This window comes from Octopus sinensis, linkage group LG7 (assembly GCF_006345805.1).
Source record: "Octopus sinensis linkage group LG7, ASM634580v1, whole genome shotgun sequence".
Taxonomy (NCBI): domain Eukaryota; kingdom Metazoa; phylum Mollusca; class Cephalopoda; order Octopoda; family Octopodidae; genus Octopus; species Octopus sinensis.
In genome coordinates, this window is record NC_043003.1 from 66,549,583 (window position 1) to 66,575,714 (window position 26,132).

Here is a 26,132-nt window from a genome sequence, read left to right on the forward strand (position 1 = left end):
ATGTATGTATATATCTACCTATCTATCTATCTGTCTATCTATCTATCTATTTATCTATCTATTTGCAATTATGGGATTTCACTGCATGGCATCTTCGGCGAGTGTCTTTTCTCTTAACGGCTGTTCTATTGTCATTGGAATTCTAAGGGCCAGCCTGCTCACAATTCGTTACAATGAAATTTTTCTTATTGGTGTACCTGTCGACGTACTATTGAATCAACTCAGCGTGATTGAATTCAATATGAATTAAATAAAAGACTGTCAAATAAAAAGGGTTCTGCCGTTAGCGTCTGTTGATATGAGTGACTGTTATGCGTCCACAAAACTTTCAAGGATGCGGAATGAGTGAAATATATATTAAGACTATGTAAATCCTACGATCCTAGTACTAACTTTTTAAAGCCCGGTACTTAATCTATGAATCGCTTTGGCCGAACCGCTAGGTTGCGAGGAAGTAAGCAAACCAACACCGGTTACTAAGCAGCGATGGGCCAGCCACAAACACACATACGCATACGTAAATATATGTATGCACACACATTCGTATCAGGCAAATCCCTTCACAAGGCTTTGGCTGCCTCGTAGGCTATAGCTGAAAATACTTGCTGTGAAGGAAGCTTCCTATTACCACACAGCCATGTCTGCGTGCACGCATGCGCACACACACACACACACACACACACACACACACACACACACACACATTTATATAATTTTTGATATATGTGAATATCAAGTGAAATACGCAAATTGACATATTCGGGATTCACCATGTATTACTAAACACGATTAGGAACGTAGTAGTAGTTGTAGTAGTAGTGGTTGTAGTAGTAGTAGTAGTAGTAGTAGTAGTAGTAGTAGTAGTAGTAGTAGTAGTAGTAGTAGTCACTTGTTGACGCGATATATTACTATGAATACTGCGCAAAAATATGTCGTTTTTTGACGTGCCTTAATTAATCATAGTAATTAACTCGTCTATAATAATAATAATAATAATAATAATTATTATTATTATTGTTATTATTATCATCATTATTATTATTATTATTATTATTATTATTATTATATTATTATTATTATTATTATTATTATTATTATCCTCATCATTATTATTATTATACCAACAGGGTTCATTAAATTGTAATTGGTGTTATTTAGGTTAATACAATCTCATCCGTATTGCTGTGTAAAACATTTAAAAATTAACTTGATATTTTAAGTGTTTATTTTAGAAATCCTCAGCATTTTGCCTACGTGTGCATATAAATATATATATGCATATGTGTGTGTGCGTGTTCATATATGTGTGACTGCTTGCGTATACGCATGTATATATATATATATGTGGATTCGTGAATGTTTGTGTTTACCAGTGCATATGTAGTATATGCATACAAGGAAATTGCCTTACAGCCCATCCAGATCATACTTACTTACACACATACATATATATATATATATATATATATATATATATATATATATATATATATATATACATACATATATATCTATATATATATATATATATATATATATATATACACGTTTATGTATATATATATATATATATATATATATATATACATCTATACATACATATCCCCCCACACACACACGCATATACATACATAAGCACACACACATATGCCTACCTCTCTCTCTCCCTCACTCTCTATCCATGTGTATTTGTGTATATGTTGTACGTGTATGATTTCATATACATTTATTTACATGCTTCTGTTTGTCTGTGTTTTGTATGCGTGTATATTTTGTTTCACTTTTTTTAAAAAAAATACAAGTTAACGTATTTTGAGAAAAAATATTAGAATATAATTAAAAGTGCATTCATGCATTTTAAGCGCAAACGTTATTAAACACGTATTAATGAAAATTAACTGCTTCGGTATATGCACAAATGGCTTATTAATTTACATTTTACACTCAGGGCCACTCAAAATCTCGATTCACCATTTTATAAAACTTTGAATTAAATGGCCGATAGAAGTCTCGTAGTCTTTGTATTACACTAGGGTCTATTGTTGGGTGTTGTCTCCCTTTTGTTTTCCCTAAACAATGTGGGTGGCCACTGCCTTCAGGCTTTTTCAGACAAGGGAATCCTTTAGTTTCATTAAAGAAGAAATGTTTTTCATTTATTATACGCTTCAAACCCAGAAAATCTTGTAATAAAGCCATCTCACCAGCTGGGTCACTGATCAGCTTCTCTCCACTGACAAAATGCATTTGTTGAAGTGGAAAATATTTAAGCCAGAGCTCAAGGTGTTTCGCATATACACCAATTCGAATGGCACCCCATGATGTGTCGACTATCCTCGAGCTGTTATTAACGAAAACCATTTGTTCGAATTGCCGAACTGATCGTCTCTTTGTCATGGTTTGTGTATAATCCGAGATGGCTCGTGTGACAGGGTCACGCACTACAACGATTAGTTTCACCTGCTTAGACATATTATAGATTCTTTGTGGTACATCACGCGTTATGAAATAACTCGGCGTTTTCTCCATCGAAATTTGTCCTTCAATTGTCAACGGCATCTTACTCCTGCAAAGAAACGAAAGGCCAAAATAAGTAACTGAATAAATAATCAAGTAAAAAGGAATGTAATTCATAAAAACATTCATAAAAAATAATGGGAATAAATAAAGTTATTGTCATTAATGACCTGCAGGAGGGAATCGGTGTTACTAATGAGATTTTGACAAAACTAAATGATCCACTGAATGACCAAAATTTAAGCAAATGATCAATTAAATAGTTAACCAATTAATGATTAATGAATAATTAAAGAAATGAAATAGAGCCAATGCTTGTGTTTATTATTTGCGTAATAATCCATCGTCTGTGTGTATTTATAGATATATATGTACGTTCACTCACACACACACACACGGTGTGGTGTCACCCAGTTTCCGTCCTCCGAATTCACTCACACGGCATTGGTCACTTGTGAAAAACACTGCTCAACGTCTCTCCTACTAGACCCTCGGGCCAAAGATGCTTTGTGAGTGAATGTGGTAAGCAGAAACTGCTTTGAAACCTGCCCTAATATTGACAAATAATAGTACATTCTACTGAGTTACCTCTATTCCGAAGGATGGTCATGGATGCAAGGCAATGCCAAATAAATTTGTTGATTTAAGGTTTTGTTTCAAAAATGTCATAATTCTTCAAATTGATTTTAAGAAACCAAAAGTGAGCAGTCAAGAAAATTCAATGCCGGAAGGTATTTCTACAATCAATCACGTAAGGCGAACCATATTACTGATTCCAAATTTTGGGACCCTAGAGCTCTGTTCAATTGGTACTTTATTTTTCGACCCCAAATGTTGAAAAGCAAAGTCGACCCCTGTGGCATTTGAACTCAGAATTTAAAGTTGGATGAAATGCCGCTGAGCATTTTTCTCGTCGCGGTAACAATTCTGCAACCTCTCCACCTTTGTATATTATTATTAATATAAATCTATATTTTGTACAAAATATGTAAGTAAACTCAAATCATATCTGTTTTTCAAAAACATCCCAAAATTATGAAAGAATAGCGGAACCAATATATTTTGGCTGTCACGGGATTAAACTTAAAATTTGTAGAAATGTTTTTAGTGATATGTCTTTAGGAAAAAAGTGTCATGAGAGAGATAAAGAGACAAAAAGGAATCATTATGTCGTAGTTTATTAAAATATTAGCTCGTAGGAGATCAGAATTAGTTTTCTATAGCTGAATTCTTCAACGTTGAAAGAACTTCAAAATCACATTTTAATAAAAAATAAATAAGCAAGTACATATATATTAAAATTAGAATTATTAAGAACTTTCTAGACAGTGTAGATTTTAATGATTGCTTTCTTTTCGTAAAAGTTACATACACCAAACTAATTACGAGGCAGCTTTATTACAGTTTAGATCTAATTCAAGGACTATGTTAGGGGCATTCAAAATAAGGGTAAAAGGGAGAAAGGAGCAGAGCTAGTTAGCTACTTTCTTAACTATTTACTAGTTTCGTCTTGATGGTGTTGGTAATGGTTATGAAAAAGAGGAGGTGCATACTGAAATGAATGATAATGAGGATAATGATGTTGAGGATAATTATAATAATGATAATGATGACAATAATACCAAATGTGTCCATAATAATAATAATATAATAATAATAATAATAATAATGATGATGATGATGATGATGATGATGATGATGAGGATGAGGATGATGATGATGATGATAATCGTCATTATTATTATTATTTTAATTATGACAAGGTAAGGGAATAAGAAGACAACAATGATAATTATGAATTTCAACACACTTCGGGGTAAATGAAGAAGAAGAAGAAGAAGAAGAAGTAGTAGTAGTAGAAGAAGAAGAAGAAGAAGAAGAAGAAGAAGAAGAAGAAGAAGAAGAGAAGAAGAAGAAGAAGAAGAAGAAGAAGACGAAAATAAGAAGAAGAGCCCGACCACCACCAATAACAGGAAAGTTATAACAGAAGCAGCCATAATGTGTATATCAACCTGAGAATTTATGATATGAACAACAATGACAATAGTAATGGCTGTTGTTGTTGTTGTTGTTGTGGTGGTGGTGGTGGTGGTGGTGATTGCTGTGGTGATCGTGTTAAAATGGGGAACTGCCGGAGATAAAAAGGTTTACGAATGGATATAGAAAAAAAAGTAGGACAACCGGTGCAAACCGGTGCAGCGAAAGCAAGCAACAGCAACAAAAATAAACTAAATATAATCTCAACAACCACAATAATAATTATGATGGTGATAATAATAATAATAATAATAATAATAATAATAATAATAATAATAATAATAATAATAATAATAATAATAATGATGATGATGTTGATGGTCGAGAAGGAATACAAGGGAGAAAGGGGAGATAATAAAAGAGAAAGATGTAAATAATGAAAGAAAAGAAAAAAAGTTGTATAAAGGAGAGAAAGAAAAGAAAAAAATGAAGGAAGAAATGGCGGTAAGGAATGTGCGTGGAACGTTTTGGGAATAAAATGAAGAGGCCAGAGAGAAAATGTGGAAAAATGGCGGACGGGAAAATCAGAGAAAGTGTGTGTGTGTATAGGTGTGTATCTGGCTATTTGGTGCTGTGGCATGGAGTGGTATGGCGAGTTTTTGCCCACGAACGAAGGAAGTAACTAACAACACCATCAGCAACAACAACAACAGCATTAATAATAACTTCCAATCCCACTACAAGCACCAGCACCACCACCACCACCACCACCGCCGCCGCCACTACCACCGCTTCTACAGCCACAAATGTATGAAAGTACTAAAATAGACAACAACATAAAAGCAACGAAACGAAACAACAAAAATGATTTCACTGCAGGATATGGAATAATAGCGTACGGCTCTCTTCGCCAGTAATAATGTTGCTAGTACAGCAATTAAGAACGCCACCAGCGATAGCTGGAGCTTTTAACGAATGTTTTCAAACACTCATCCAAAATGACGTTTACCGCAGCCATAACACCGACCGACATTGCTAGACAACCATCTTCTGCCAAGCCTTTTGTCGTGTCTTCCTCCTCGTTGCTTTAAAATCCCACGCCTTTCATTCTTTCATTCTTTTTCTTATAAAATTTCATTGTTGTCCTCTGCTCATTTTTTTCTTCTTTCTTTTCTTTTCCAGTTTATATTTCTTTCATTTTTATACTTTTGTTGTGCGTTTTTGTTATTTTCTTTCATTTATTTATTTATATATTTATTTATTTGCTTTCAACATTTTATTACGTTTTATTGTTATTAATGTTATTTTCATTGCGTTCTTATATTTCATGTGTGTGCATGTGTGCGTGTGTGTGTGTGTGTGTGAGTGTGTGTGTGTGTAGAATGCACGTTATACATATAAATATATGCATTTATATAATTATATATATTCACTTATAGCATGCACATATACATACATACACACACAAATACACACTCACGCACATATACATACATATATACATATACACAAAGATATATAGACATATGTGTGTGTGTATTTGCGTGTGTGTGTATTATATATATGTATACAATTATATTCTCTCTTTCACTCCCTCACATACAACACACACACACACACGTAAATACGCGTGCACACGCACACACATACAAACAAATAAACATTTGTGTATATTGGAGTATATTTGGAGTAAATTTTCATAATTTTTTCGTATACCTAATCCATCATTTGCAAATAATTTCGACAGTGGCTCTTAGAAGATATTTTTCATAATATTTTCCGTTCTTATTTAAGAACAGATGGACAGATAGATGAAAGGAAGAATCGGTAGCAGCATCTGACATTTTATTATAACATCAATATAATTCAATATTTAACTCTACTTTGAGATTCGAGCACTACTGTTTACTCCCCCTTATTTTGACCATTTGCACTCGTATGAAAGGATATCTTTTTATCTGTTACTTGTTTTAGCTGGGAACATAAATATGACGGAATATCGGTTTCCATCACTCCTGAATTCGTTTATGACTTCCGTGTGTTTTAACACCCAGCATTATAAGGGAGTCGTCCCCTAAACGCTATGCACAGCGAACCGGCAAACAAACAAAACACTTTATTGAGTATGTGCGTTCCATAATGTGTGTGTGTGTGTGTGTGTGTGTGTGTGTGTGTGTGTGTGTGTTTGTGTGTAAAGGTGAGATCCAAGGATCAAGGTGTAGGAAGATTCGAACAATCTGTAGAAGGTATTAAAAAAGACCTTTCCCGAACAATACTGGTTCATTGACTCGAATCTCTTGCGAGTCAACATGGGGTCTCTTGATGACAATGTAAACTTCTTTTGATTAAGGTACTTTTGGCCCGACGAACAGCTAGCGGATTACCCCTCGTTTGGATAATTACTACTTCCGAGGCTCTCCAAGCTATGAAACATCTGCAGCCTGGATGTTTTCTACACCATTCCCTTATTTTCGATATATATATATATATATATATATATAGCAATACAAATGTATTACTTCCCAGTAAAATAAAGACCTATAAAGGTAGAAGTATACGTATAAATACAGATGAGTGGTAGATCAAGGCACCAATATTTACTGGAAAATAGCAATCGATACAAATACGACGCTCTAGTAAAGCTTCACTGCGTATATACTGGCAAAGGCGTGTGTGTGCAACAAACATGAAAAATTAGTCTTACCTCTAGGAAAGAACATTCGATAAATGGACAACCCAGAATCGGATAATGCAGGACTCTAGGTTTCTGACTCTAGGTAAATGCAGCTGATGAAGAATGATCAAATTTACGTTGTCAAACGTATTTGAAGAATCAGAAACCGGCCCTGCATTATCTGATTCTGGGTTATCCATTTATCGAATGTTCTTCCTAAAGGTAAGACAAAATTTTCATGTTTGTTGCACACACACGCCTTTGCAAGTATATACGCAGTGAAGCTTTACAATGGCGTCGTATTTGAATCGATTGATATTTTCCAGTAAATATTGGTGCCTTTTTGTACCACTCATCTGTATTAAGATATATATATATTTTTATTTTATTTTATTTTTCATTTTATCTAGTTTCAGCTCACGAGATGTGGCCATGCTGGGACACCGCCATTTAAACTAGCCTCCCCGGCGGGGAATCGAACCCCGGTCTCCCGCGTGACAGGCGGGGATACTTACCACTATACTATATATTTAATATATGATTTATTAAAATCATCTTTGCCTCTAGAGAATGTGTCAAAATTACCAAATGACAATTAGGACCAGTTCCATCTCTATTGGAGAAGGTAATATAATCCCAAACTTCAAGGATTCTCCAAAGGTGGCATGCCATTAAGCTAATGTACAGGATATATGCATAAATATATATGTAAATACTTACATACACACACACACATACACACACACAATTATATATATATATATATATGCATGTATGTAAATATACACATACAAATTTACATACATACATACATGTGTATGTATGTAAGTGTGTGTATGTATGTGTGTACATGTATATATTTCGTGTTATGCTAAGAAGTGGTGTACAAAGGAAAACGATACATGGGAGGTGGGTAAGAAAATGAGAGACACAGAGATTAGGTCTGATTCTGAAAAGATAGTAAGGAAACAAGAATAGAGCTCTGGCTTTTCCCTTATTCAATTGTTCAGTAAATTCTAGAAGGAATAGTAATTCTGTGAATATCATTGACCGTCCATAATACAAGTAGAATGGAAAGTTTTCTATCGTCACTAAAAGCTACAGCATTAAACACACTGGCAATTGTTGAAACCCGACTTAACCCTATTCAAACTGTGACTACGTGCAGTTGTTCATATATATATATGTTATAGTATAGTATTGTATAGGATAGGATAATCAGTAAATTGCCATAATAGAACTCAGAGCTTCAAATACCGGAGCTAAGAGCTTCGAGGCATTTTCATCGGCTATTTTCACTTTAAAATAGCCAGTAAAAATACCTCGAAGCTCTTAGCTCCGGCATTTGAAACTCTGCGTTCTGTTATGACAACTTACTCTTTGTCCTATATTATATATATACATTCCTCTATTTTCATAACATCAAGGTCTCATTTTTTGTTGTCATATTATTATTATTATTATTATTATTAATAAGTTGTTTTTTTTTTATTTTAGAAGTATACTACAAGTAGCAGTCAAATCGACCAAAACTACATTTAAGAGCAATTTCGAAGGGAATGTAAAATAAAAAAAACTTTTACCTTGTTTTTTTACAGCCATACCTATATTTTGAACTCTAAGTAGCAAATAAAATAATTTGCTAGGCGAAGTTCTCATCAGTGGCAACGCCAAAAGATTAACATATAATTTAGAGACAGAATAACACGTTCTCATCATTACATATTATATATTTTCAAATTCACCTCGCAAGCGCGGTTACAATTGGCATGTTCAATGATTTAATATTAAGATACGTGTCTCAGTTACTCCACTAACACGAGTGCTCATAACGTAGCAACACTCATGCATATTCCGCGTGATTATTCTGTAAGAAAGCCGAATCAATTTCATTTCAGGTTCTGTTCAACAAACTACAGTGAATGACACTTACTCTATGCGCTGGACTGTGAAAAAGGAACCGGATGCTTTTACGAAGAGAACTTTTGAGTCAGTCAGAAATAGTTGTCCCTACTTACACGCACATGTTTGTATCCGCAAATGCATAAATGAACGGATGCGTATACATACAGGCGCACATGTGTCCAATTGCTTGATGTTACAAAAGCCTTACATAGTACTCATGAAGCAGTTGTTTATATATATATATATATATAATATATATATATATATATATATAATATATATATATATATATATAGTATAGGACAATCAGTTGTCGAAACTAATATGTATGTATGTACGAACACTCACACATACACACACACATATGTTACCATTTACTTGCTTCAGTCATTGGATTGGGGTCATGGTGGGGCACCACCTTCAAGAATTTAGTTGAACAAAACTGATCCTGGTGCCAATTTTTCTAGTTCTGATATTTATTCCATCGCCCTCTTACTTTACGTTACGAGGAGATAAACAAACCAACACCAGATGTTAAGTGGTGGTGGAGGATAAACACAAACACAAAGTCTTACACACATACATGCACAAGCACATACACATACACATTCACCTACACACAAATATATGATGGGCTTCCACACAGTTTCCTCTACCTAATTCATTCACAAAGGCATTTGTGAGCCTAGAGCTATGCCAGAAGACACTTGCTGAAAGTGCGGTACTGTGGGATTGAACCCAAAATCCCGCGGATGCAAAGACAGCTTCTTAAACACCCAGCCATGCCTACACTAGAATATATATATATATTTGAAGAAAGGAAGAGATACGGAGACAGACAGACCGTCAGACAGACAAAGACAGAAAATGACGTTCCTTAAAACTGCTCATTACAGTAACGACACCACCAATAAATATAATATACAAACCCAATAACACCACCCGTTTTTCCCATCCAAAGTGTCACACAGTCACACAACCACTGCACTAACTACATTAACGATTAATGACAGTTTTAATAGGTCTCCAGGCACAACTGCTGCTGGGTTTATCTGAATCAAAGAAGCGGGGGAAAGAAACTGGCTATAACGATCAAGTTATAATAAACAGTGACAGAAATTAACACTTAACTGCAAATATTCGTAAAATTACGTTGATAAAGAAATCTCTTCCACAACGATGAGTCAGAGCGGTGCAAAAATGGCCGATTATTGCTTGTGTTGTTTTGTTCATTGTTCTTAGAATTGTTACTGTTTGCGTTTTATAAAGTTAGCTGAATCTGTTGTAGTGGATGCAGCAGCAGTAGTAATAGCAGCAGCAGTAGTAATAGCAGCAGCTGTAGTAGTAGTAGTAGTAGTAGTAGTAGTAGTAGTGGTGGTGGTGGTGGTGGTAGTAGTAGTAGTAGTAGTAGTAGTGTAGTAGTAGTAGTGGTGGTGGTGGTGGTGGTGGTGGTGGTAGTAGTAGTAGTAGTAGTAGTAGTGGTAGTTATTGTTGTTGTTGTAGATTAATGGTTGTGGTGATGTTGATTATTATGTTAACATTATTGTGCTTGATAGAAGGACGACCAGAATTGTTTTGCTTGGCAGAATCGTTTACACGTCGGACAAAATGCTCAGCGACATTTCTTCCAGCTCTTTATGTTCTGAGTTCAAATTCCGCCAAGGTCAACTTTATCTGTCAAACAATAAAGTAAAACAAAGTACCATTTGAGTACTGAGCTCATTGTCATAGCCTGCCCCTCCCCTCAGAATTTCTGGCCTTGTAATTAGGAAGAATTATTGTTTTTTTTTTAAGTTGGCGTAGGGGAAGAATCATTAACACGTCTGGCAAAACCCTAAACGAGATTTCTCTCTGGTTCTTCACATTCTTACATCAAATTCTGTAGAGGTCTTTACCTTCCTTCCTTTTGGGGTCGATAAAATAAGTATCAGTTGTGCATTGAGATCGATGTAATCGACTAACATCCTTCTCTCTAAAATTCCTGGCTTTGAATTTTTGTGTTTCATGGATCTGTGTCACGTTGTTGTTTTCGTTTAAGCCCATTTCAACTCTGTTAGATCGCAACTACGATAAACAAACGTAATCATCCCTTCCTTTTAAAAGTAATTCTAAATCATCAGTTCCTTACACGGAAGGAAACCTCTAGGATTCCAGCAGTAAACTTAGGGATTCGAAAAAGAGAAATGTCTTTAAGTGTGGAAAAGTTCTACTTGCTATCTGTTGTGTCTGGGGAGAACCATTATACCAATAATAAATTCTAACCATTTAAATAGTTAACCAATTAACAAATTAATAAATAAAGAAGTGAAAAAGAACCAATGTATGTCTTTTATATTGGCATAACGACCCTCCCATGATATAACATTTACTACGACGATAATATTCATATCCCCATAACCTCAGGAACGTGAGATGCAAACGTACACATAATTATTTTGTTGGGGATGAGACAGTGTAAACGTTTTGAACATCCTCCTGAAAAACTGGGTTTGCACCCCACTAAACAAATTTCATTTCAGCACTTATCTACATCACTCGAAATGAAATGGAAGGTCTCTAGGTGGCATATCTTCCTCAATTACCAACCTAGTTTCTTAAAAATCAAAAATGAACTAGAAATTGGACTATGCTGTCTACGACAAATTGTCTGAGACCTATACGAAAAACGTTGACTCAATTGCGAATTAAAAGCATAAAGAGACAACTCGAACAGAGGTGGCTTAAATATATATATATATATATATATGTGTGTGTGTGTGTGTGTGTGTGTGTGTGTGTGTGTGTGTGTGTATTATTAATAAGAAAATGACAACAAAAGAACGAGACATCGATATTATGAAAATAGAGGAATTTATATATATCTGTATATATTTATATGCATATATGTATGTATATATATATATATATATATATATATATATATATATAATATATATATATATATATATTAATATATATATATATATATATATATATATATATATATATATATATATATATATATATGCAGGCAAGCAAAGTACGAAGACGGGTCTCTATGTATTCGATTCATATAAGACATTTAATGCATATTATTCTAAACATACCGACACGTTTCCCTGCAATTCCGAACCCTCTTACCAACCTACAAACTCCAATAATTCTATTGTAGTTTATTGCAAAGCATATATTTTAAAATCAACTCAACCAAATTCCAGCGCCGTTGCTTCGTTATTTATTTCGAATTGTTTTCTGTCCTCATAATTAATTCTTGTTTACATTAATGCCATTAACACTCATGTTGTGGTTGTTATAATCATCATCGTCGTCGTCATCATCACAGCATCATCACCACCACAGCCACCACCACCACCACCACCACCACCACCACCACCACAGCCACCACCACCACCACCACCACCACCACAACAACAACAACAACAACAGCAGCAACAACATCACCATCATCATCATCATCATTATTAATTTATTTTTGTTATTGTTATATCTATTATTATCATTACTATTATTATTATTGTTATTATTGTTGTTGTATTAAGGCAGCGAAGTGGCAGAATCGTTAGCGCGCTGGAAGAAATGCTTAGCGGTAGTTCAGAGTTCAAATTCTGCCAAGGTTGACTTTGCTTTTCATCCTTTCGGGGTCAGGAAATTAAGTACCAGGGAAACGCTGGGTGCGATGTAATCAACTAGTCTCCTCTCCACAAATTTCACGCCTTGTGCCTTTAGTAGAAAGGATTATTATTATCGTTGTTGGTGGTGGTGCTGTTGTTGTTGTTGTTGTTGTTGTTGACGTCGTTCATGTTGTTTCATTGTGGAAAATTGCTGTTTATTATTTGTTCCTTCTCGAGTCACGCCTGGTTCATAAGGGCCGGTTTCCCTCGCGTATAGGTTCCTCACCTGGACGTGACGCCGATCCGTCGCAGGTGAGCTGCAAGATGCAGGAAGAAAGAGTGAGAGAAAGTTGTGGCGAAAGAGTCAGCAGAAGTTCGCCATTACCTTCTACCGTGGCCGCGTGGACCTTAGGTGTTTCGCTCATAAACACACATATCACTCGGTCTGAGATTCGAACCCGCTATCCATCGACCGCAAGTCCGCTGCACTAACCACTAACCATATGCCTCCACTTGTGGAAAATTAAATACAAGAAATCATTATTTATTGCTGTTAACAATTAGAGAGGTATGTGAAAGTCAAAGGTCAGGAAACACTGACAAATAAATTTCTAGATTAATTTATTAGTCTCCCAGTTTTAGTTACATAATGACCATAATAACTGCCACACTTGTATTGCTTTTTATTATTCTGTTCCAGCAAGAGGAAATTGTTGTTTACCATTTTGAAACAAAATGGAAAACAGAGACGGACAGGAAAATAAAAAAGGAGACAAAACAACCTTATTTATATACAACATGCAGCAAACATACAACGATTGCACCAGACGTAACGCAGACAATGAGTGTGTTTGTGTGTGTGTGTGTGTATGTGTGAGCATGTATGCTGTGTAAACCTAAGTATCAAATTTACATCTTTCTTTCTCTACAGATTGAAAAGAAATTTATGCAAAGCATTAATCGATTTCGTCCCTTATTGGGGTCTCATCAGTTGTGTGTGTGTGTGTGTGTGTGTGTGAGTGTGTGTATGAACATGTGTGCTGTGTAAACCTAGGTATCAAATTTACCTCTTTCTTTCTTTACGGATTGAAAAGAAATGATGCAAAGCATTAATCGATTTCGTCCCTTATTGGGGTCTCATCAGTTGTGTGTGTGTGTGTGTGTGTGTGTGTGAGTGTGTGTATGAACATGTGTGCTGTGTAAACCTAGGTATCAAATTTACCTCTTTCTTTCTTTACGGATTGAAAAGAAATGATGAAAAGCATTAATCGATTTCGTCCCTTATTGGGGTCTCATCAGTTGTTTGCATACTTGACCGATCCCAGAGAAAAAAAGTATGTAATCGAATGAAAACTAGTAACTCCAGAGACATAGAGCAAATAATTTGCATACTATAAGTGTTTAACACTTTATCTAACACACACACGTATGAACATATATGGAAATACATATACATATTCACATATGATAGACATTCTAGCATATATATATATGGTGTAATGTCTGCCATATAAGAATATCATATAAATGTATATGTCGATATATGGATATATCGACCTACATTTATTGTTTTGTCCCTCGTCCGCGTCCACTAACGTTCTTGTATTGAGTCCGCCTAGTTTTGTTATGTTTTGGTCCCATTCTCGGCAAGCTTCTGGCCGGAGCCTCCAGAGTGGAAGCAATATTATTGATAACGGTCGAAATTGTATTTGCTCCTCAAGTCAATAACTGGTGAAGAGTTGGTGACCATCTGTGCTTTCTGTTAGCTTGTGTATTTAGTATATACTCGTTTGTTCATTTACTATACGTGTTTTTTTAATTTTATATATATATATACACTCCACCCACACACAGATATTACACATAATATAGATATATTGACCTGTGTATATAAACTAACACACGCACACAAAAACTTATAAGTACATGTATGTATATAAATTTATATCGTGTATCTTTGAATTACATGTATCTATGCATCTTAAAACGTACATAGATACATTTTCATATCTCTATGTCCGCGTGCGCGTATCAATACTCTACCAAATATACCGAAAAGCACACAATCTTGGCATGGCTAATAAGAAAGAGTTTGATGCCAATATATTCATATTGCTTTAGAAATTCATTTCATACCAAATTGAAGTAATACAGAATGAAGAAGATAAAAAATACCAGCGTAAATGGAAACTGTAAATAAATAGAGAAATGTGGACGGAAGCCGGAAGAGAGGAAATAATTTCTGTAATCAAATTACAAAGGAAGTCGCCCGCTCTACTGCTTATTAATCAGATGAAGAAAGGTTAACGTAGTTAGATCAGTAGGAATGGTGTATTCTTTGCCCTCAAATTCATTCTCGATACAGCACATACCAGATGGAGATATTTCAGATATTCGGAATGAAATCTTAGACACCTAAAATCCAATAAGATTCAGTTTTTTTTTTTTTGCTCATTCTTTCAATTTATTCTCACCAACTGTTATAGCTTTTCACTTGTCAGCCTCATCTTCATGCATTATATACATTAATTTACATATATAAATGTATACTTGTATATAAACATAGACACACACATACACATATATATACGCACATCCATACACCTCTGTGTGTGCTCGCATGTACACACACGCACGCACACCCCTTAAACTAATTCATTTGTTAAAACTAGTTTTTCCTGTGTTGTTTCAATTTTGTTGATTGCCTTATATATATATATATATATACAGAGGGAGAGAGAGAGAGAGAGAGAGAGGGGGGAGAGTGAGAGATGTATGTATGTATATATGTGTATAAATATGTATGTATTTATAAATATGTATATATATATATATATATATATATATATATATATATATATATATATATATATATACATATATATATATATATATTTTTATATATGTATATATAAACACACACAGATATATAAATACGTCTGTGTGTATGTTTCTGTCTGCATGTGTATGTGCGTACAACGAAGAGGTCCCTCGCCCCAAAAGTAAAAGACAACAATCTCCGACGCCAGGTACATACTACTAGTTTTTCGACACACCCAACGTTAATGTTAGCTATGAGTATCTGGACACCATCACACACGATTACCGAATATACGCACCCATATAGCTTACAGGAGAGTATCTAACTTGAAGTCTAACCTGTAGTCAAAATCCAGCTGAGTTACACTCGAACTTACTCTTTGCAGACCAGTTCTTTCTCGAGCATTCATAACATTGTGTACAGTAAAATATTGTTTAAAATTCTCCAGCCGAACATATCTTAAATTTATTTGCCGTTTTTACACACAATGATGAAGGAATGAGGAAAACTCAGATCTCTGTCGCATTTTGTTTGCAGATACTAATAGCCGGTTCCTATGAAGTGTATTGCCGATAAACCGCTCCATACTTCAACTGTTTGTAATATTGCAGTCCTAAACAGCATTGACGTGCTGATGACGGTTATTATGCTAGAAACACGTGTTTACTTGGAAGAAATTTAACAAGATCTATCAATTGTTCCATCCGTGATCACCTCGCCTGTCTTCTATTGAACTACATTGAACTATATTTCTTTTTCTTTTTTTTTAAGACGATAGGCGTCTGTGATTTGAAAGAGATTTAGCTGCTGATTCTAGAGCACGCACTTTTTTCTCGTTTCTACATGCAGAAGCGTCCATAAAGTTACAGAAGCACTCAATGACTAGTGTAAAGACATGCAGTGAAAAACACACACACACACACACGCACAAACACACCGATATATACATGTGCACATACTGAAGCACAAGAAAGAGTCTGCGAGTGATGGTGTGTGTGTGTGTGAGTGTGTGAAAATATGAGAGCAAGGAAAAAGAAACTGAACAAAGGGAGATGCAGAGTCAAAGAAAGAGAAAGAGAGAAAGAATGGGAAATTATACAGGCAGACTGACATACAGACTGACTAAAAGAGAGTACCAGATTTCAATGAAGGAAAAATAGCTATGATAAAAGAGACATACGCTGATAGGGACATACAAATACACACACACGCACACACACATACACTCACGCATACACACAAACACGCGTACTCACTCTCTCATATATGCTCTCTCTCTCTCTCTCTCTCTCTCACGCACACACATGCATACACACACATACACGCACACGTGCGCGCAGAAACGAAATCCAGAAGGGCTGTGTTCCTTAATTTTGGTAGTTTGGTAATGGTAATAAAAACATATCAGAAAAAGTGAATTGACAATGAGGTGTGTGTGTGTGTGTGTGTGTGTGTGTGTGGTGTGTGTGTGTGTGTGTGTGTGTGTGTGTATGTGTGTGTTTGTGTGTTTGTGTGTGTGTGTTTTCATGATATTTGTAATTCTTCACAAAGGCGTGGATATGTGTGGGTGGCCCCCAAAGGAGTGGTTTGTAGTACAAAATTAAACGGAAATGGGGCGATCCACAAACAAGAGGAGAACTGTTTTTATCAACTAAACCGACCATTGGAGGGGAGGAAGGAGAGGGAGAGAGAAAAGGGGAGAGAGATTGTGTGTTTGTGAGAGAGAGAAAAAGAGAGAGAGAGAAATAGAGATTGTGTCTAAGAGCAAGAGAATGAGAGAAATATGTGTGTATGAGAGAGAGAGTGAGAGACAGACAGATAGACAGAGAAACAGAGGGAAACAGAAAGAGAAAAACAGAGGGAGACAGACTGAGAGAGAGAGAGAAACAGAAAGAGAAACAGAGAGACACAAAGTGAGAGTGAGAGGGAAACAGAGGAAGAAAGAGAGAGAGAGACAGATTGTGTGAATGTGTGTGCATGTGTGTATAAGTGTGCGTGTGAGTGTGTGTTAAAGAGAGAGAGAGAGACAGAGAGAGGGAGTGAGAAAAAATGAAATAAAAAAAGGAAGTCACGAATTGGTAAAGGACAGGTGGGAGGAGATTGTATATGGGAGGGATTGTGTAAACTTTTAATTGTTATTATTTATTTATTTTCTTTATTATTATTTATTTTTCATCATTTAAGTGCAACGTAAATAAAAAAAAACGGGATGGAAGACAAGTCGATGAATGGAGTACTCTATGATAGCTCTAGGAACGCACAGAAGAAGAAAAGATAACAGCGAGGTGTAGTAGGAGGTGAAAGAATGTACGAGACGTGTTCTTTGATCGCCAGAACCCGTATCAGCCAGAAGAAATGAAATGACACAGCAGTACTCAATGAACTGTATTTGCCATGATTCAGGTTCGATTCGCAACTGTAACTTCTTTATTTCATGTTGAGTCCATCAACAAAGCGAGTTAACCAGACTAATCGAATGTAGAAGGCTGTGTCTGATAAGGAGAAGTCAAAGGTTAAATGCTTAGGTATTTGTTTCGCAAGATTCCTCATGTGAAATCGTGTGTTGAAACAGATATTGTCATTTATTTATTTATTTATTTATCTACTTCTTTCTTTCTTTATTTGCCAAATAAGCACACACACTTCATATTTGTTCTTTACTTCAGGTTTATTATTGTTCTTATTTCTGTGTCCTTTGTCTGAAATCTCTTGTCACACACTCTGTGACTTCTTCAGCGATTCTTCATCCAATATGTCTTTTCCTGCGTATGATTATTTAGAAGAAAAAAAATTAAAAAATAAACTGACTATCCCGAAATATAACAGCAAAAGTTAAACACTATGATTACTATGGACATGACAACTATTTCTAATTCTTATTCCGATATAGTTATCGGCCAGAGTTGGCTAAAACCACAAGTAACTTAATAGCACCACTAAATAGTACTTTATTTTACCAAAACAAAAAGGATGAAAGGCAAAGCAGAGCATAGTTGACCATGGCGAAATTTGAACGCGAAACAGTCACTGAAATTCCATGTAACGCTCATAGTAGGATATGGCTGTATATGAATACAGGACATCTGCAAATGAAAACACGTGATCTTGAATTTCCGGCTCACGTAACCGACGACACTTATCTACTAGTGATATAAATATGGGTGCTTTTATGCATCATGCGTCCATATGAGAAGTCCTCTCAAGTTCTAATAACGCAGTATTCAGAGCGCTAACAATACATCCACGTTAAGTTGGATACAAAAATTGCCTTTTGAATTTAATACTATTTATGTCGTTTATAATATGTGTGTGTGTACATGATGGGCTCCAATCCATTACCGTTTATCAAATTCACTCACGAAGCTTTGGTCAGCCCAGAACTGGTGTCATAAAGTGGGGCTGAACGCAAGTCCACATGGTTGGGAAGCAAGTTACTTAACCACACGGCCATACCTGCAACTCTTATTGCAATTGTATTAAAATCGACAAAAAGTTTTCAAGAATTCAACACCTTTGATTCACGAACCAGGTCTCTTGTTTCATTACTCATTGGTGCCAATCGATTGAACTTGGCTGGGAAATATTAATTATAGATGATTCTTCCTTTATTGGTGTCAAATTATTCACTTGCCGACTGATTAGTAACGTGGCAGGTGAAAATTAATCAATGGTTTTATGTTATTATTTGTCCTATTTATAATATGTACTTATTTTACTTTTAATATTAAGAACGTTCATGTCAAACCACTACATAAAATACCCACTCAAGTTGGTAGTATTCTAAAAAAATTTTAATGTTAAGCGAGGCGCTAATTTGACAGCTGGAGAAAGTCAGACATTTTGGAAATAAGAAAAAAAAAGAAAACAAAAAACATTGCTTTTTTTATATAAATATTTCGTTTTTAACTTTTTAGAACATTGAGTTTATACGGTACTGAAAACGAACTGTAACATCGATTCTGTCATTCTGCCAATGTTCAACAGACTGACATACATACATACATACATACATACATACATACATACATACATACATACATACATACATACATACATACATACATATGTATGTATATAACTATGTGTGTCTATACACGCACACATATATGCATATGTATATATATGTGTGTGAGTGTGAAACAATGAACGCTTTGCATTTTAGAGCAGAAACTGCTGTAAGCTAATAAAGTTCATTACAGAATTTCTTCTTTCGTTGCGCCTTTGCCATTTATATAATTTCTTATTGCGCTCTGTTCTCGGCTAACACTTTAGTTCTGAAGCAAAAATTATACTGAGTTATGACAACAAGGTATTATTGCTATGCCTAAGTGAAATATCAATAAGTATTAATATGTAAGTGTATGTGTATGAAATGCTTTACTCAAGGAGATAACACTCTACATAGTGCAAGATTTCAACCCAATGTTCTAACCACTAGGTCACGCGCCTTCGCACGAAAGACAAGTATGAAAGAAACGATGTAATATGGGAGCCGCTAAACCTGTGATTTTTTTTGATTTTTTTCACATTTTGGACAGCGTAGGCTCGAAATGTAAAAGAGTTTTTCATTTTTCCTGAGCTTCAAACTAATGCACTTGTTTGTTCTTCATACACCTGTTTCGTCTTTTGCTTTTCTATAAAATTCAACTATGTATATATATATATATATATATGAAGGAAAAAGTCAAGATAGAAAATGCTAAAATAATTTTATAAAAAACATTTCAGTACCGGTTTCAGTCAATGAGACTTTTTCAACTGTAGCAATTAAATAATTAAATTTAGAAAAATTAAAAGAAAAGTTCTTTTAAAGAATATTTGTATAGTGTTCAAATACAAGTGGCATTTTCCTTATTTCTGCCTGTCTCTGTCTCTCTTGTTTACTCTTGTGGGTATATATTTGTGTGTGTCTTCGCATCTACGTTTGTTCCCCACTGCTTGACAACCGCTGTTGTTTTGTTTATTTTGCCGTAATTTAGATGCAACGGAGATTGAGAAAGTAAGTACTTTAAAATATGTATAGGGAGCGATTTATCCAACTAGGACCTTTCAAAACAATACCGCGCCATGGGCGCAGTCCAACTGACCGAAAGAAGTAAAAAAATGAAAGTCAAATTTATTACATGTTGATGCGTTTTCCTCACTTGCGGCAGGACATACTTGGCAGACAGTTATGAGTGCAGAGCGGTTCATTAGTTGCGATAAATAGCAGCTAAATCTCTACCAACTCATAATCTACGGTTTTACAAAATATTGAAAACAACGCGGTGTGCCTTGGTGCCAGTTATTGTAAAGTAGGTTATCATTTGTAAATAAATCATGGCGGAGTTGAAAGGTTGAATTTTAAATCGAAATGTGACAGCCACACATATATATATATATATAGCGCCATTTCGTCCTTATTTAAAAGCATTACACTGACATGAATCTAGATAATGTTGCAGAAAATTAAGCATTTTACGGAACGAAGGACAGCGTAATTTGGATATACTTACTATATGACGGTTGTAGTCCCTTTCAATAGAGCAGAAATTATGCCAAAATAAAAACAACAACAACAACTACTACTGAAACAACATCTACAGCAACATGTTGTTGAATAATTGATTATTTGTATTCTTATCTATTTTTAACTATAATTTAACATTTCCATTCGGAAAATTAAATTTACAGTAGCTGTCAAATAAAATATATATCTTAAGTCTTGAAATGTTATTTTATTCATGAAAGATTTCCATGTATTTCACCAATATAAACAGTCAGATCTATTCGCTGCAATACTATTAATGCGTGCGTTATAGTACAAAATGGAATTATAATTGAGATGACTTGATAGGAATTTGTGAATAAATGAATATGCTTGAATATTCGGTGTGGTGATACACAAATATTGAAATACGTTCAAACACAATCTCACGCAGAATGATTACATAAATTTCCTCATGCAAATATGGAGACGACGAAATGAGGAGCATTTTGTCATCGCAAATATAAATACAAACTCACAAATATATATATATACATATATATGTATATATACATATATATATATATAATATATATATATATATATATATATATATATATATATATAGAGAGAGAGAGAGAGGAGAGAGAGAGAGAGAGAGAGAGATAAATAGATAGATAGATAGATAATAGATATAATATATGTGTATATATATAAGCATATGTATGTGATATAATATATATATATATATGTATACGTACATGTATAATGTAAGTACATAAACGTTTAAAGAGAGATAGACAGAAACAAGGAGGAAATGGATGGTAGGGAGAGATATGAAGAGTGCAGCTATCTTATATCTTCTTAATATAAAATATAAATATATGTACACAAACACACACACACACACATATATATATATATACATATACGTATACGAATACACATATATACATATGCATATATATATATATATATATATATATAGAATATATATATATAATATATGCATATATATATATATATATATATATATAAAATATTATTTGAGACAAAACCCTATTTTGCAAAACAAACAAGGAAACGACTTAATCAATACATAAAATTTAATAAATAGTCAAAAAAAACCGCCACTACAATCGTTTCTTGTCTTGATCGACAATCTTCAGGTGGACTTCCAATCTAAAAATCAAAATTTTAAAATATAAAAATAATACTTTTAAATAATTAAAGTATAAATGAAAAAATATAAGTATATAATCACATATATAACCTATATATAATCCATATCGAAAATATAGACTAATTACCACGAATCCCTAAAAAAACCATGATAAAACAAAACTCTTAAAAACATATAACGATAAAATCTCCCTTGCTAAACTCTATAACAAACCTATAAAGTAAACCCCCTAACCTAAACATTCACACACAAATACACACACGTAAACCACAGACTCACGACTTATACACATACCTATACTAACTTATAAACCTCAATATACACCAAAACCCACTCCCTCCCCACACAGACAAATTAACACATACATCCCAAAACCTAAATAAACCACCCATATACACATTCACACACAAAAAACACACTCACACGCAAAACACTCACACACAAAGATACATATACTCCCTCACATATAACGCTATACATACTCACTAAACTCGACATATACAACAATACTTACACACCCACAAAAAACATTATATACATTTATGAGCTTTAACTCACCTTAGCATCTCTAACAAACAACTTGCAGTAACCCAATCCCATTCTCTATGCCTACCTCACTACTACACTATTCCATTCACATTCCAAGCAACGCTAGTCCACCACCCGGTTATTCACGTGGCAAAACGAACACCACTCAAAAATTATGAATGAAACAATGTAAAAAAAAAAACCAACACCTAAAATAGACAAAATACCACAAATTACCTAAAAAAACCATGATAAACCAAAACTCATAAAAGCATATAACGATAAAATCTCCCTTTGCTAAACCCTATAACAAACTTATATAGCAATCCCCCTAACCTAAACATTCACACACAAAAACCCACACGTAAACCACAGACCCAAGACTTATACACAAACCTATACTAACTTATAAACCTCAATATACACCAAAAACCACTCCCTCCCCACACAGACAATTAACACATACATCCCAAATCCTAAATAACAAACCCAAATACACATTCACACACAACACACACACACACCAAAACACACATACACAACAGATACATATGCTCCCTCACATATACGCATATACATACTCACTAAAACTCGATATATACAACAATATTTACACCCACACTCATACAGATAAATAAATAATTTATACAATTAAAAACTCACAACCAATCTCATATACATAAACACTCTTATGAAAACAACAATAAATACATCGTAATTAACCAGAATATATAAAAATAACATTATGACATAAGGATAAATCAAATACATACTTACAATTCAGTTACAAATTATGAAGTGAAATTAGATTTTTAGCCGTTAAAAAACCAAACAAAATTACGTTACCATGGAAATAACTAATGTAAAAAAAGAATACGCGCCATAGAAAGTAAACGTCATTCATAGTATGAATGGAGAAATATAATAAATGGAACTAAAAACTATTTCCACGTAGCAAACCAACGCTACTTAAAAAAATTTATTATGAATGGATTCTTTAAAAACTATCATGAAAAATCAATTATATACATTTATGAGCTTTAGCTCACCCTAGCAACTCTAACAAACAACTTACAGTAACCCATACTCAATACCTACCTCATTACCACCCTAATCCATTCACAATTCCAAACAACACTAGTCCACCACACGGTTACAATTCCCAACTCTACCCATTCATTCATAATTTCAACGACGTTCCCTTCAACAACTCTACATATAAGCCTCACACATATACACCGGAGATACACTTACACATCCGTGCGGATGGGTGAGAGTATACATTAAGTGTAGTGATGGGGCTCCCATTTCTAAACACATTTGTACCTGTGTGGTAGTCTCCATGTGTATATTCACGCACGGGTATAAATACAGGGGGTACACGCTCACTTCATTTACGTGTACCCCTCACATGTACATATGCATACAATTTTGGCTCGATATATGCAACAATGTAATCGCGCCCGTATGTGTGAGCATTCACTGGTTGTGCAATTCACCCATCTGGGTGTGATTGTGTGTAAACTTATCACTGTGGAGGTCGAGCTTGATACGTATATATTAGTGTGTATTAGGGGTTGTACGTACTAATTATGTTCATGTGCTTCACGCACTTGCGTCCATGTATGGAAGAATATATTGGGATACTATGTAGGTGTAAATAGGGTATGGGGGAGTTTTGTCATTGTATGGGTGTGGGTTTCATTTGTGATGGTGGTTGGGGATGATGTGTTTATTTATCCATGTGGGGCTGGAGTGGCCGTTAGGTGCATATGCTGAGGCTCACATGCAAACCCATGTACAACGAATGAATTGGGCACTTATAATTGTTATGGGTGTGTACTTATTATAAAAGACAATACCCAAATAAAATCTGTCAATTCACCTACAAATAAAAAAACAAAAAACAAAAGGGATCTTAAACATTCACACATACATACAAAACTCAATAAAAACACCACTAAATAACACCCAAAACATATAAATATATCCTCAAAATACATATAACAAATGCAAAATAAAAATACATAATAAAATAAAATAAAATAAAATAAAATAAAAATAAAAAAATCTAATATAAATATTAAAGTTTTAACGTACCATAAACTGCTAAATTAATATACATTAAAAATAAACTAATTAAAACAAAGAAATATCAATAAAGACTAACTATAATTAATCCTAGACAACATAACCAAAAATATATCATCTAAACTAATTTAAACTAAAATAACCTAAAAGGGAACTATTATTGCTATTTATCATGAAACTTATTATATAAGTAAAGTAACTTGTGTCTACATTTTATTTTGCGCTCCTCCCCAGTATTAAGTAAATTATCATACTTATAAAATAAAATTTCTTTAAACTCATTAGAGCATAAATAACAACAATTAGCTCCTATATTATATGATTTAGTTTTACAAATTATTTCCCATATTAAACTATAATTAATATTTAGTGATTTAAGACTCCAAATATACTTACTAAGTCCGGTTGAGTTGATTAAGTTTTTATTTTTAAAAGAATATGTATATATATATATATGTGTGTGTGTGTGTGTGTGTGTACATATATTTATATTTATATATGTAAGAAGATATAAGATAGCTGCACTCTTCATATCTCTCCCTACCATCCATTTCCTCCTTGTTTCTGTCTATCTCTCTTTAAACGTTTATGTACTTACATGTATACATGTACGTATACATATATATATATATATATATATACACATACATAATGCTTATATATATACACATATATATATATAGGTATGTTGTATGTATGTATATATAGCTGCATGCACAGATACATATCTTCATATACATATCTATATATCAGTATACATGTATATGTGTTCGTATATATTTGTATATATGTGTATGCGTGTATGTGTGTGTCTGTCTGTGTGTGTCTGTGTCTGTCTGTGTGTGTGTGTGTGTGCATGCATATCATTACACATATATACACACACTCACATAGGATAATCATTTCATGGCAATACCAAAACCAAAATACAATACAAACATACGCACAACATAGACACATTCATTTAACAGTACATACATCAGCAATCAGCACTATCATCATCATCACCATCATCATCCTCATTATTAATATTATTATTATTATCATTATTATTATTATTATTATTATTATATTATTATTATTATTATTATTATTATTAGTGTTGACTAATGGATTTCCCCATAGGGGGTTCTGCAAGGAGGCGAATCAATTATATGGCAAATGTACTCGATCTGTCCTTTCGAATCTACGTTTGATTGTATCACTTGACTACATGAGGTGTAAAGAAGTAAGCAATGTGTCACATGTGATTACAACACATACCTTATTATTATTATCATTCTCATTATTATTATTATTATTATTATTATTATTGAGGGAACATTTTAGGTCGGAACATAAATGTATATATATATATATTT

The 26,132-nt window shown here is 34.0% G+C and overlaps 1 protein-coding gene across 2 annotated transcripts in view; it reads right to left on the bottom strand.

The window, feature by feature from the left end:
* Positions 1 to 1,708: 1,708 nt before the first annotated feature.
* LOC115213926 (putative uncharacterized protein DDB_G0274535) overlaps positions 1,709 to 26,132 on the bottom strand; it is a 57,476-nt gene continuing 33,052 nt past the window's right edge. For both annotated transcript variants that reach the window (XM_036504815.1, XM_029782921.2), the window contains one exon: positions 1,709 to 2,563. In XM_036504815.1, the coding sequence (XP_036360708.1) occupies positions 1,945 to 2,563 (619 nt within the window). In that variant the 3' untranslated portion in view covers positions 1,709 to 1,944. The remainder of the gene's footprint in view (positions 2,564 to 26,132) is intronic.